Here is a 15,106-nt window from a genome sequence, read left to right as displayed (position 1 = left end):
ATCTCCATGCCCAGCAGCCTTTGAGACTGCTAGCATAGCAGATAACCTCAAATATGGCAAATGGGTGTTTTTCTGGATTATGACCCCCCCATTTTATTTTAAATGCCTTTGGTGCAAATGTATCCTCCTAGACCAGGCATGTCCAACTTCCAAGAGACTGTGATCTACTCCCACTATTAAAAAAAAACTGGCAGTGATCTACCCATTGTTGAGCTTTTTTTGAGGATGAGCCAATGTTGCTGAGCTTTTTTTGTGTGGATGTCTATTTTTATTCAAATCCCATCAATGCTCAGTCTTACAAATAAGAGTCTCACCATTCAAATGGACGTCTAAAACAAAGTTCGTACATGACAGAATAACTAGCTTTTGCAACACAGATGTAGGTATATTGGATTCAAACGACATTTCAGGAAATAAGAAACCTGGGATTGCTGGTATTGCAGCTTCCCTGCAAGAGGAGTCAAGCTCCACAATCTCATGAGAAACAGATTCAGAGGACCAGAAATTCCCCATGCAGGCAACGCACTAGCCACCGCTCTGAGGGCTCAGTCAAAAGGTTTGGTCAAAACTGTATTTGCAAACGTATTTTTATTAGCCAAATTTTATACAAGTTTAACACTTCAATATGGCCTCCTTACGAAGTTACATACCCCCCCCCCGATGATGTATTTTATTTTACAAATTTATACCCTGTCATTCTTGTCAAAACAACTGACAGTGACTTATCGCAGCCGAAACCATTGTCTCAATTTCAAAAACTCCTTTCTTCGTAAAAACTACTTTTTGGTCTTCCAACCATGGTATCACTTTTCAGGGTTTCATCATTAGATAAGAGCACATGCCAGAGACTCTAATTTTTCCAACAGATAGTAATCAGATTGTTTTAATGGTCGTTTGAGCTGCCAGAGCACTTCTGTGCACTAATGTGGAACATACCCGTTTCTTTATAATCTCATGTAATTTAAAATCTGTTGAAATGGTCTCGTCGTGGCTCTCCTGCCAACCCCCAAATCGGTAAGAAATGCACTCTATCATCCCTCAAGATCAGCTTTCTAGCCGATTTCAGGATGCCGAAGCTCTTTTGTAGGAGGCAACACACACACCGCATGCCAGCTCTCTGTTGCTTGCACCCTAGTGATGGACCTAGCATTCATTCGGAGCACTCATTTTGATGACATTTATCTAGATCTTTTTGCAATCTGCTCTAGCAGTTCAGGACAAGAGACATTGCTGTATTCTCATGAATATTGCTGGTTGTGTATAACTGGAGTGATCCAAACATTCAGTCTGTGCACAACATGTTCGATGGAGACGCGGGGATCCTTCACGATCACAGATTCTACTTTGGCCATCTCTTTGTTGTTATGGGGAGTTGCAAGCCTTCTGTTTCCTGGATCGTCTTCAAAGCTGTTGCTGCCACGTTTAAATTCCGCTGTTCAGTGTCTGATCCTGTGGAGTGATGAGGCAGAGTCGCCATAATCGTATGCAGCAGGTGCTACTGCCTGCCTGCAGTATTTACCCTTCCTTTTGTCAAAATGAAACTACACAAATATGATGGTTCAATTTATTTCACACAAGCGTCTGTAACGGTGAAACAATTTAAAGCTATTTTAATTAAGATCTGCAGAATGCTTCTAAAGGATGTAACAATTATGTGCTAAGAATTCTGTGTTGTTACTGACTACCACGGGAGAGAAAGTATCATTCGGACAAATCTTTTTGACCGTATACGGTGGGCCTTTTCTCAGATGGGGTAGCATACTTTTGTGGCTCGCAAGGCACATAAATAACAGGCCAGCGGGCCTTTATAATGTTGCAAAATGGAAACAGTACGGGGCAACATTTTAGTTCGATATTGGGGGGGGGAATGGTTTTATTAATTCCAAAAGCCTTCCACAGTGATGGAAGCCATCATAGGGTTCGGACACAGTTCAACAGAAAATTCTGCTGTTCAAGTCTCATCTCAATGAGATTTGTGCAGGACTTCCTGCTGGATTGTATATCTAAGTTTTTGGGCACATATTCAGGTGAACAACTAACACTCCTTCCTATGCCCATACATTATTATAGAAGGTGCTCCTGTACAAGACTAGTGAGGGCAAGATGTTAAGCTATCCAGTTCTCAATACATTTTATATCTAGTTAAACAAGGAAGAATAACTGTGCTTCCAGTCATTTTGGGGGTGGGGTGGGAGGGAAGAACTGGCAATAAACAGCGTACAATTTTAGGAACTCCAGCCAACAGATTGAACTATAGCAGAACAATACCAAAATGTAGCAACAGCATTTCCTGTAGTTCACAAAAAAACAAATAAACAAAAAACAATGCATTTGCTGGCTGTATCTAACCTAGTGTGCGAGAAAACTGCTTCATTCCTAGAAGAAGAAAAATACAGCAAACTCCAGGCAAAGGAAGCATGTGGGCTGTGTCTGGGTGTCCCCCTCCCCTTCTCATGCCCAGCTAGCATCTTGCACTAAGAGTCACGTGGAAAGACAAGACTTAGAAGTGCTGCCATGCTACATCCAAACGACACAGGTGGAATCAGCAGGAGGAAAGAGGGAGAATGAGCAGGAGGTCTGGTGTGTGAATTCAGAATCACAGCACTCACACATACGCACACGCACACATAAAGGGCTGGACTGAACCTGTCTTTTTTTCTGTTTCCAGTCCAAGGGTCAGAGTAACTCTGTACTCGTCCAAATTTACAAGTTTTTCTTTTTTTAAAAAAAGAACACTCCAACTAAACTGAAGTAATTTTTAAAAAAAAAGTCTAATGTTCTTTTCAAGGCAAGAGGTGCCTAGAACTTTGGCTGATATAAAGAAACACGACCGCTAAGGCAACCGGAGGCAATCTGACAGTGCGTCGGCGAGAACTTGGTGGTCAGGACCACGTCGTTGTGCGAGTAGAGCGAGCGGATCTCTTGCAAGGGGGCGGCTTCTTTGGGCAAACAGTCCACCAGTTCACTGCACTGGGTGTCAAATCCCAACAAGCGAATCCCGTAGCCGTGCGGGGAGGAGATCATCCGGCCGTCAGGGCTGAAACAGAGTTCTTTGATATAGCCCCGGCCGACATTGGCTTCCTCAATGCAATGAGTCAATCGGAGGGAACAGCGAGGAGAAACGGGCCGGACCGGAGTTCCTTCTTGGAATTCGTAGACACAAGTCCACTACAGCAAGGGGAAGAAAAGCACAATTAATCCACTTTGCTAACTGCCAGTTCATCCTACTCATGTGGGCCCAAGAACATAACTTGGACTACTGCAATGCGCTCTATGTGAGGCTACCTTTGAAGGTGACCCAGAAACTACAACTAATCCAGAATGCGGCAGCTAGACTGGTGACTGGAAGTGGCTGCCAAGACCATATTCGCTCCCGGTACATTTCTGAGCACAATTCAAAGTGTTGGTGCTGACCTTTAAAGCCCTAAGTGGCTTTGGCCCAGTATATCTGAAAGAGCGTATCCACCCCCATTGTTCAGCCCGGACACTGAGATCCAGCTCTGAGGGCCTTCTGGAGGTTCCCTCCCTGCGAGAAGTGAGGTTACAGGGAACCAGGCAGAGGGCCTTCTTGGTAGTGGTGCCTGCCCTGTGGAATGCCCTCCTATCAGATGTCAAAGAAATAAACAACTATCTGACTTTTAGAAGACACCTGAAGGCATTTCTCTTCAAGAAAAGAAAATTATTTGCATATAAGGTAAAGTAAAAGGTAAAGGACCCCTGGACGGTTAAGTCCAGTCAAAGGTGACTATGGGGTTGTCGCGCTCATCTCGCTTTCAGGCAGAGGAAGCCGGCGTTTGTCCACAGACAGCTTTCCGGGTCATGTGGCCAGCATGACTAAACCGCTTCTGGCACAACGGGACACCATGACGGAAACCAGAGTGCACAAAAACGCCGTTTACCTTCCTGCCACAGCAGTACCTATTTTATCTACTTGCATGCTTTCGAACTGCTAGGTTGGCAGGAGCTGGGACAGAGCAAAGGGAGCTCATCCCATCGCAGGAATTCAAACCACCGACCTTATGTGATAAACACACACACACACACTCTACCTCTTGGTCATCAGTGTTACTTGAGCATCGAAGAAGTGTAGCCCATCCTTTGGGATGGAGCTGCAGCGATGTGATGCAGTTCCCACGATCTCTCTCTCCAGGAACTTCTGGGGTTAAAACCTCAAGACTATTGCGCGGAGATCCACCTGCTGTGAGAGAAAGCATCACTGTCACTATCCCCCTTTCATTCCCCAAACTTCTTGTCAGCCAAAGCAAACAATGTACCATAAGAACTATGGTATGAATAGATGTCTACTGTACTGCACTGGGCCCAGAGCTCATCGACACATAATAATAATAATAATAATAATAATAATAATAATAAAATAATAATAATAATAATAATAATAATAATAATAATAATAATAATAATAATAATTTATTTATACCCCGCCCATCTGGCTGAGTTTCCCCAGCCACTCTGGGCGGCTCCCAATCAGTGTTAAAAACAGTACAGCGTAACATATTAAAAACTTCCCTGAACAGGGCTGCCTTAAGATGTCTTCTGAATGTCAGGTAATTATTTATCTCTTTGACATCTGATGGGAGGGTGTTCCACATGGCGGGCGCCACTACCGAGAAGGCCCTCTGTCTGGCAATGAGGGAACCGCCAGAAGGCCCTCGGCGCTGGATCTCAGTGTCCGGGCTGAACGATGGGGGTGGATGCAAGTGTATGGCCTGTAGTTATCAAAGGACAAGCATGAAGTTCTGAACCGGTCCTCAAGCAGCCTACATGGAGTTGCAAGGCTGCATTAACTTTATTGAACCTGAATGTAGGAGACCGTTTTTAGTTTCTGGGACACCCTTGTTGGTAGAACCCCCCCCCCACTTGGTTTAACCCTGTTTTAACACACCTTCTCGCTGGGTAGCTCGTACCATATGCTTCTCAGACACTGGGTTTGTGTCACTCTGATGGCACGGTGACCCAGCGCTCCGAGGAATGGACGATGTGGCAGATGTCAAATCTGAGAAGAAAGCAGTAACATATAAAATGAAATGTACAGAAGGGATCCTGTTGAACCATTCAGTCTCCTGTGTTCCATCACTTTAAACCAGTGGCTGCCAACCTTTCTTTGGCCATGCCCCACCTAAGCATCTCCAAAATCCTGATTCCTCCCCCCGACATATAATTTTTATTATTCAAAAAGTGAACTCCTATTCACGTGGAGGAAGCCTAAAAGGCCATTCACTGTTAATAACTCATTCTCGAATTGCCCCCCTTAAAAATCAAATTGCCCCCCTGTGGGGCGTGTACCCCATTTTGGGAACCACGGGTTTAAACTCTTCCCTGTGTGTGGATGTCTGCTAATGCCAGAGCCCATGGAACTTCTTGATAAGCTTCAATTTTGGGGAGGCATAATTTAGGTTTCTCTTATTTTCCTCCTAAGGTTGTGGACAACAGTTTGTATTAAATGGTTACTTGTCGTAGTCGCAGATAAGGAAAAAGGCAGCAGGGTTTTTTTATTAAAAAAAACCCCACAACAACTCAAAACCACTACAAAGCAAAGATTTACAAACTGTCTGCTGTGAAACCCTGGGATTCTGGAAGCTGATCAGTTCTTCAGTGAGTTAGATCAGTACAGTGGTACCTCGGGTTAAGTACTTAATTTGTTCTGGAGGTCAGTTCTTAACCTGAAACTGTTCTTAACCTGAAGCACCACTTTAGCTAATGGGGCCTCCTGCTGCTGCTGCTGCGTCGCCGGAGCACGATTTCTGTTCTCATCCTGAAGCAAAGTTCTTCACCCGAGGTACTATTTCTGGGTTAGTGGAGTATGTAACCTGAAGCATATGTAACCCGAGGTACCACTGTAATGGTGAATTTGAAAGGAATCTTGCACACACCACTACCACTGTTCCTTCCACAGATGCTGGAGCCACAGGGACGCCTTGGGGCAGGGGAAGTGTAACACATTCAGTTCACATGAGCTGATGGTGGAATCACAGCAGGGACTATATATGAACTTTGAGCGCATGCCCTAAAACACTACCCAGAATGCAATGCATCATGTAAAGACTTTTCAGTGGACAAGTCAATCTCCTTTTGTAAACCGCTTTGAGGTTTTTTTAAAGCAATGAAACGGTGCATAAACTTGATGAAATGCAATAAATAACGGAGGGGTTGGCTAATTCACTGCTCACAGCACAGCTCCCCCAGCACTAGCTATCTCTTGTTAGGCAAATGAATAGCAGACATGACACGGGTATATACTAATCAAAACACAAGGACTTACCCGAATTGGATGTCGTTCTCCTAGCTCTTAAAATCGGATAGCTGACCACCTCTAAGGATTTGGTTAAGTCAAGATCGTGTAAGATCAGGAGATACCCAGAGGAGGTTGAGATCAACATTTTGGAACAGTCTGGTGTCAACCTCATGCGCATGAGAAAGCGGGTGTGAAAGAACTTCTTGTGAGGGCAACCATCTTCTGTGCACCTGGGAAAGAGAAGCGTCAAACCACATCCACCGTCGGCTTCTAGTTTCAAGAATTCCATTTATTTAGTTATTTTTATTATTTATTAAATTTCTATTATCACCCTTCATCCGAAGATCACAGGGAGGTTTACAATATAAAAGCACAAAATTACGTACAGTGGTACCTCGGGTTAAGTACTTAATTCGTTCTGGAGGTCCGTTCTTAACCTGAAACTGTTCTTTACCTGAAGCACCACTTTAGCTAATGGGGCCTCCTGCTGCTGCCGCACCGCCGGAGCACTATTTCTGTTCTCATCCTGAAGCAAAGTTCTTAACCTGAAGCACTATTTCTGGGTTAGCGGAGTCTGTAACCTGAAGCGTATGTAACCCGAGATACCACTGTAACATAGTAACAAACATGCACAATACTCCCTCAGTTTAAAAGGTCATAGATTATTTAATTACCCAAAGGCCTGGGAGGAGAGGAATGCTTTTGCCTGGTGCCTAAAGATATGTAACAAAGGCGCCAGGCGAGCCTCCTTGGGGAGAGCATTCCACAAGCAGGGAGCCACCACAGAAAAGGCCCATTCTGTTGCTTTTCATGGAGTAGGCACACTTGGAAGAACCTCAGCCTTATATTTAAGGTGGTATGTATCTTAACAGTAATATAGTGGTCGTTGTAACTCCTCACTTTCTACTTCACAGTCATACCTCATGTTACGTTTGCTTCAGGTTACGTGTTTTTGGGTTGCGGACTGTGGGAAACCTGGAAGTACCAGAACGGGTTACTTCCAGGTTTTGCCACTCGCGCATAAGTGCCAAATCGCGCCGGCAGCTGCGAAGACACAGCGCTTCAGCTTGTGAACGCTGTGGGTTGCGGACGTGCCTACGTCACGGATTATGTCCGCAATCTGAAGTTCCACTGTACAATGAAAGAAGGAGATAACGGCTGGTCTCACTGGGTTACTTTTCTGGTCTGGGGTTTGTCTATACGCAAGCTCTCGCTTACAAGACAAGGCTACCTGAACCAGATCTCATGGAGGAAATTTCGCATTAACATATCCAGCTACACTGGATGTTTTGCTGTGAATACTGAAAGGCTGTTGAGACCAAACCACACAAGTTCCAATGTTCTTTCATTCCTTCTCTCTTTCTCAACTGTTCCATGTTTTCAGGCTTAATACAATCACAATATTGTTTAGTAGTGACAAAGGATTACTACCTCAAGCCATAGGACTGGTTAAGTATAAAGCATTGTAATTGTAATTCAGTGATTAGTATTTAAACTCCCTCTCACGCTTTGGCTCCCAGTATGTTTCTGGGCACAAGTCAGTGTTGGTGCTGACCTTTAAAGCCCTAAACAGCCTCGAACCAGTATACCTGAAGGAGCGTCTCTACACCCATTGTTCAGCCCAGACACTGAGGTCCAGCTCTGAGAGCCTTCTGGCAGTTACCTCACTGAGAGAAATGAGGTTACAGGCAACTAGGCAGAGGGCCTTCTTGGTAGTGGCACTTGCCAGGTGGAACACCCTCTCATCAGATGTCAAGGAAATAAATGACTATCTGACTTTTAGAAGACATCTGAAGACAACCCTGTTAAAGAAAGTTTTTAAAGTTTGATGTTTTATCATGCTTTTAATATTCTGTTGGGAGCTGCCCAGAGTGGCTGGGGAAACCCAGTCAGAGGGGCAGGATATAAATAAACTATTATTATTATTATTATTATTATTATTATTATTATTATTATTATTATTAACTATCAAGGTTTGCTTCAAGTGAGCATGCTCAGAAGTTCATTCTTATCAACTGAAACCAGAGTTATATCTGTTATTTGAATTTTGAGAGGGATGCCTTGGCTTACTGCAGACTGTGGGGGGATGGGGATGACAGCAGACAGACTTTTACCCAGCCCCTTTTTTCTATACACATCTACTTGGCCCTTGTTTGATTTAACCCACACACTGAGTCTATGCAACCCCAGGTGCCATAGCACCATGTTTCCAACAGGCAAGTTTGCAAATGAGGTACAGAATAAAGGCATTTCAGAGCAACAGACATCTATCTCCCTCAATATTTCCATATCAAGAGGGATCCCAGTTTAAAACCCGCTTACCTGTTGGTATCCCAAATGATAACATTTCCATCAAATCCCGATGTTACCAACAGTCTTGTGTTAGTGTCATATTCAATGTTCTTTACCCAGCTAGTGTGACCATGCAGAGTACACACTTTCGTGTCCAGCTTCCTCAGATCCCAAAGTGCTATGGTAGTGTCATCAGAGCAAGTTGCAAACAGTCTGTTATCAAGAAACCTACAAATAAAATGGACAAGGAGGGAGGCCATTTCGTATCTTGAAATTCATGCAAAACCTCTCTAAATCGGCCCCCCCAAAAGAAACTTTGAGATGACAGCCACATGAAGAGAAATGCCAGGATATTGATTTTCATAACATCTTGATGTGGAAACAAAGACAGACATTGTCAGATTGGAGGTGTACATTCGGGAGCTAGCTAGAGTTTCAGAAACAGATTTAGCAAGCTGCCAAAACGCATTCCCGGGTTTGGATTGGTTTCATCATCCTTTCAATGCACATTTGTTCCCAAGATTTCAATAACATCAAAACATGCAAAATTTCAATGGAGCATTACACTGTTATCTGATGCAACGAGCTGTCCAAGAGGCACACACACCTGTGCTTCTTTAGGGAAGGCACCAGCCAAAAAACAAAAACACGTAGCAATTTTTTGGGGGGTGGAGGGAGAGAATGGCAAGTGACAATTACAACTATTTGGGGATGGGCGGTGAAGCAGTGTACAGAGGGAAAGGTCCAACTTGTACACCAAGAAGGCAGTTTCCTTGGTTCCATCACAGACTAGCTTCAAATTCAGGGATGGATGGGCAATGCAGACAGGGGCTGCCTCAGTTTTCTGTGGCTGTTTATGGGCAACAGCATTCAAGTTCTGGCTTGGGTTGCAGCAAAAAGTTAAAAATTAGTACCATGACTCTCATTACTAATTGATGGGAGGGGAAAACATATAAGAGAAAAATAGGAGATATGTTTGTCACTACAGCATCAATGCTTCCAGAGCTTAAATAAAACAAGTACTGGAATTTTAGATATCTGTAACTGTCTTTTATTTCCCAGCCAACCAACCTGATATTATTTACACAGTCCTCGTGAGCTTCGGAGAGAGTTTTGATGTGCTTTGAAGATATGGGATCAAAAAGAAGGACTTCTGTCTGTTCACAAGCAACAGTTAGCACTGACCTGGATAGGAAAGAAACAAGAAACAGGCTATTATGCCCAAAGAAACTCAACACCCTCTCAATGACATCTGGTAAAGAACAGAAAGCTTTCCTTATTTAAAGAGCACACAAACACAGAGCTGAGACGTGAATAATAGTTCCAAAGGCAGAGGCATTCCATGGAGTAGCTTGCAGAATTTCTACGCACTGGATTTTTTAATTACAACCACATTTATTTTCTCTCATTTGCTGCAATGTAGTGGATCGTGAATCAATTAATTAAATGCCACCAACTGATCACATGTTATATGGTCACAATCAAATGATCCAGGAAACTAGAAGGCAAAGGGACATGCTCCTCTCCCCACCCAACCCAACCATATGTTTAATCAGAGTGTATTATACCACTTTAACTGTCACAGCAAGAATTCTGGGAACTTTGGCTTGTTAAGGGTGCTGGGAATGGCAGCCCTGTCATCAACTACAGTTCTCAGGATTCTTTGGGGAAAGCATGACTGTTAAAGTCGTATAACAGTATGGCGTGCATGTTACTTTGCTCTTGCCTACCCCAAAAGGCCACACCTATTTGATCAAACGTCAGTGCCCAATTCTCCTCCCCCAATTAGGTATGTGCAACAAAACCCTTAGGTGTGATGTCATGATGTTCATTAAGTAAAACAAAGATGAATAGCACTCAGTTGCTTCCTCCATAAAACTCAGAAAGCACATATCCAACGCCAACTGACTCACTAGTTGCTATGTCAATGGACTAAGCATTAGGACCACCATTTACCAAGCATCACTGGGGGCGAGGGGTGCAGAATGAAAGAAAAGAGGGAACAGAGAGAGAAGACTCTCGTCACCGTTATCTCAAGCACCCAATTTACTGTATTTTTCACCCCATAGGGCGCACCTAGTTTTTTGGGGGGGAAATAAAGGAAAAAAAATATCCCCCCCCCAGACGCGACTTTGCGCAGCTCTCCCACGGCTTGCGGATAGCTTCCTGAAGCCTGGAGAGCGAGAGGGGTCGGTGCGCACCGACCCCTCTCAATCTCCAGGCTTCAGCGAAAGCCTGCATTCGCCCCATAGGACGCACACACATTTCCCCTTCATTTTTGGAGGGGAAAAACTGTGTCCTATAGGGCAAAAAATACGGTACTTTTCCTGTGAGTAAATGACTGGGATGGAAGGGGAAAGACTTCGGACTTCCGGGTTAGTGCGAACGGCAAATGACGGATTCCCTCCGAGCTCCGGAGGGAATCGGCTCCACGGGATTAGGGTCTTACCGCTGCGGCGACCCCTATAAATCACAGGCAGAGGAGCCTGTGAACCTGGTGACTCGGCGGGCACCATATGCGACCCCCCCGACCTGCGAAAGAGCCTTTTTAAAGGCTCTGGAACGGGGGACGGGGTGAGCGGCGCGGTGCTGTGAGTCTAACGCTTCTCCTGCGGAGGGAAGCCGCAATGCCATGGCTGGAGAGCGCTGACTTACTCCTGTGAATTGGACTCTAAAACTACAACCCGTGATTAGAACGGAACTGGATTTGGAAAAGTTTAATTTTAAATTAGGCACGATCGGGGAAGACGTAAACAGGAAGTCCGTCTCCCCGTTTTGTAAACAACCTGAAGCAAGGACCTACTAACTAAGGTCGAGAAATTTTTTTTATTGGGTTAAAGTTATTAATCACACGATTTGGCATGATAAGAACTGTACCGGAGGATAAGAGCTAATTTTAGGAGCTGAAGTTTCCCCCCCAAAAAACCCGGGAACGATCTGCGAAAAAGCCTGGTGAAAAGGTATTGAAGATCTTGACAGCTGTCAAACTAGCTGTCAAGACGGGAAAAGGGGACTTTGTTTCTACTGTTTTTGTTGTCTGTTTTGCTACAATTTGATTATACCTTGTGAAAAATAAGGAGAACTGATACAAACTAACTTGACTTTTGGACTTGAAATGGAAAGAACATTAAGTAACCAAAATCCCTCTAGAAGGGGGCTTTGGGACATTACAAGAATGGCTGAAGGAGGAAGAATTCATGCTAAACTGCAAAAGAAAGATACAAGGCTAAACTGCAAAGGAAAGATACAAGGCCAAGTTGATGTTTTGGCTACAAAGACTGAAATTCTGGACTTAACAGTAAACAATTCTATTGAATTGGATAAGGATTTGACGCAGGAAGCCTACGCAGCTGGTAAAGAAGAGAAACTGGAGAGTTTGGAGAAGGTGCAGAATGAGATACATGCTGTCTCCGAGGACAAGGAAGGAGGAGTTTGCTTGTTACAGAAAGCAGAGGAGGGCCAGAGACCTAATAAGTTGGCTACAAAGGGAAACAAGAACTTGATGGTGAAAGTTTGGTTTAACTTTGAGACAGAAAGATGGAGGGATCTCCTTATAATGAGACGTAAAGACTTAAGGATTACAAATTTGATCAAACTGGAAACTGGAGCTTTGGGAGCATTTGGACTTGAAAGAAGCAAGAAACGAAATCTTGGCTCCATTCTCAAGCATGGAGCTCTGGCTGGAAGGAACATGGACCCCAACGGGTGTGAACTTCTCCAAGAGATGGTGTTTAATATCAAAGACTATCCAAAAAACCGGCAGAGAGGAACTGAGGGTGATTTAAGGGCCTCGGACGTAAGATCTCCAGGCTGATAGTAAACTGAATGTTGTGGGTTGGGGATTGAAACCGGGAAAAGGGGGGGTGGAGTCTGGGAATCCAAAGGCTATATAATTATAATCTATTTTTTATTTTTTATTTCGCTTTGCCTTTTGTATAAAAAGTGGGGAAATCGTGGAAGGGAAATTAGGTCGACCCTAGAACAGGTGTCAAGAATTAGAAAGAAAGATATAAATTAATAATTAAGACATATCTATTGATGTATAAATATTATGGTCTAGAAGGTAAGATAACAAGAACAAAAAACTTGCTGAGCTAACATTGAACTAGAATACAAGAGGGGGGGTGGGGGGAGGTCAGGGAAATAAGTTTTTGAAAATAAGGGTTGTGATGAAAATTTATGTTTGTTGTGTATGCTTGTTTGTTTATTTTATGTCTTTTGTATGTTTGTTTTCTGTCTCTATGTGTATTTTAAAATTTTCAATAAATATTTATTAAAAAAAAAGGAAGGGGAAAGACTTCTCCACTCCTGGTGTAGACAATGCCAGGCTAGACAGACAATGGTCTGAATTGTTATCCGGCAGCTTCCTATATTCCTGCTACTAGAAAATGCACAACACGTACTGAAGCTTAGACTGGGAAGAAATGCACTTATGGACATCAGTTATTGATAAACTGTAGGCATCAGAGATATGTCATGTGTTTCCAGGGATGCCCAACAGATGGGGTGAAAGAGCAGAAAACCTTGTTGAAAGTCAGGGACAAGTTCATAGAATCACAGAATTGTGGAGTTGGGACCCTGAGGGTCATCTAGACCAACCCACTGCAATGCAGGTATCTCAACATGCAGTGCCCCCACATCCAATTTGAAACCATACCAGACCCTGCTTACTTGCAAATGTGCTCGCAGTTTTATTGCTGCACCACTATCTCTAGTTGACGTAAGACTGAAATGACGGTGGATTTACAAATCAGGTTTAGGTTATTTTAAAAACATCTGTATGTGCCATAGGAATGCACACCAACAGTTTTAAATGAGGCATCAACCCTCATGTAGTTTATGAATACCGTGTTCTTATATTCATGTTGGAATACACTTCAAAAGTCTTGTGGGGCCAATTACTCGACTGTAGAATTCCTCAACACTTTCACAAACAGTCACGAGAGGCAGAAAGATCCGAAATCACATTGCAATGCAATACAGTATTACAGAAGTTTAAGATATGGGGACGAAAGTCAGTAAAGCATGTGCAGGGCACAATTCTATGCTTCAAATTTCAATACCAGCTGCTAGACCCATACTTCAGGTTTTTGGGTGGGTGGGTGGGTGGATGTGACAGAGAGAATATAAAGAAGCGAAACATAATGTAGCTCACTATCTAAATAGATCCCTTTTGAACACTGAAATACTCTGCTCAGTTCTGGACACCGCAATTTAAGGATATTGACGAGCCGGTGTGTATGCAGAGGAGGGCGACCAAGATGATCAAGGGTCTGGAAACCAAGCCTTAAGAGGAGGAGTTGAGGGAGTTGGGTATTTTTAGCCTGGAAAAGAGGAGAGATGATAGGCATCTTCAAATATCTCAAGGGCTGCCACACGGAGGATGAAGCAAGCTTGTTTTCTCCTGCTCCAGAGGGTAGGACCTGAACCGAGTAACTTCAAGTTATAAGAAAGGAAATTCTGACTAAACATATGGGAAAACTTGAAGAAATTACTTCAAGTTACAAGAAAGGAGATTCCAACTATGGGGAAACTTTCTGACATTTACAGATTCCTCTGTAAATGTAAGTTTACAGGTTCCTCTGTAAAATGTACAGATTCCTCTGTAAATGTGGATATGGATGGTTGTACTGTTATAATTAAATACTTGTAAAATCAAATAAAATCCATTTCAGGAGGAAAAAAGAAAACTTTCTGAGAGGAAGAGCTGTTCGACAGCGGACAGGGCTCCCTCGGAAGGTGAAGGACTCTCCTTTCTTGGGGTTTTTTTTAAAGAAGAGGTTGGGTGGCCCCCTGCGCTGTACGACCCAGCCGAGATTTCTGCCTCGCAGAGGGGGTGAGTCTAGATGACCCTCGGGGTCCCTTTCCAAGATTTTACGATTCTCGGAAGGCGAGCTTTTCCCACCGCCGGTCCCTCCGCCTTCCTTACCCGCCAGGGGAGTACTCCAGGTTGAAGACGGCGCCGTGCGTGCGGGTGATGGGCGAAACCGAGTCGGCGGGCTGGATGGCGCCGTAGAGCCCCGTCATAGCCCGGAACGTGTCCCTCGCCGGCTCCACGCAGCGGCCGCCATGGCCCAGGCGCCGCCCGCGCACCCACGCGAACAGGCCCCCGCCGGGCACCGAAACGGCGGCCGCCACCGCTGCTGCTGAGGAGGCTGCTGCCGCTGAGGCGGCGGCGGCGTCGTCCGGGGGCGGCGGTTCCCGGGGGGGCGACGGAGGCGGCGGCGTCTGGTCCCCCTCGCCGCGAGGCGGCCTCTCCGGCGTCGGGCCCCAGCGCGCCTTCCAGCTCATCCCGAGCCCGGCCCCGCCGCCACCGGCAGCGGCATTCCTCTCTCCCCCTCACACACCCTTCGGCCTCCTCCGCCTCCTTCCCCCCCGACTTCCGGTGCGGGGAGCACCCTTCGAAAAGGCGCCGGCCGGAAACACGAACCTGGCTCCGAAGGGCCGCCGGGATTCCTTTCCCCCAGAGGGGAGGTTCCCTGGCGCCCTGCTTTTAAAGCCTCGCCCCTTATGAAGGCCACGCCTCCTTGCGGGTTGCCCCGCCCCCTATGATTTCTGCTC

General features: G+C 44.9%; 1 protein-coding gene across 2 annotated transcripts; it reads right to left on the bottom strand.

Moving 5' to 3' along the window:
- Window positions 1–569: 569 nt before the first annotated feature.
- On the bottom strand, window positions 570–14,983 carry DCAF10 (DDB1 and CUL4 associated factor 10). 2 transcript variants are annotated; one of them, XM_081176636.1, is made up of 7 exons: window positions 14,475–14,983; window positions 9,617–9,730; window positions 8,576–8,773; window positions 6,281–6,483; window positions 4,904–5,014; window positions 4,050–4,195; window positions 570–3,168 (listed from the first exon to the last, which is right to left on the bottom strand). In XM_081176636.1, the coding sequence occupies exons 1-7, from the start codon at window positions 14,834–14,836 to the stop codon at window positions 2,800–2,802; spliced, it is 1,503 nt and encodes a 500-aa protein (XP_081032762.1). In that variant the 5' UTR covers window positions 14,837–14,983; the 3' UTR covers window positions 570–2,799. The 2 variants fall into 2 exon arrangements, with proteins under 2 accessions (XP_081032762.1, XP_081032761.1); XM_081176635.1 differs by having other exon boundaries at window positions 4,050–4,198; window positions 14,475–14,980.
- Between the last annotated feature and the right edge of the window lie 123 nt (window positions 14,984–15,106).

Source organism: Podarcis bocagei (genome assembly GCF_964188305.1).
Source record: "Podarcis bocagei genome assembly, chromosome: 17".
In the NCBI taxonomy this organism is placed as follows: Eukaryota; Metazoa; Chordata; class Lepidosauria; order Squamata; family Lacertidae; genus Podarcis; species Podarcis bocagei.
The sequence above is the reverse complement of the archived record's forward strand: the minus strand, read 5'-3'. Positions and strand labels throughout refer to the sequence as shown.

Bases quoted from the DNA above. Each gene is read 5' to 3' on its own strand.
- DCAF10 (XM_081176635.1), bottom strand. From the start codon at position 14,836: ATGAGCTGGAAGGCGCGCTGGGGCCCGACGCCGGAGAGGCCGCCTCGC. The intron at 9,731-14,474 runs GTAAGGAAGGCG...TTTCCTATCCAG, and splicing joins CTGGAGTACTCCCCTGGCGG to GTCAGTGCTAACTGTTGCTT. The intron at 4,199-4,903 runs GTGTGTTAAAAC...TTTCTCTCACAG, and splicing joins ACGAGCTACCCAGCGAGAAG to CAGGTGGATCTCCGCGCAAT.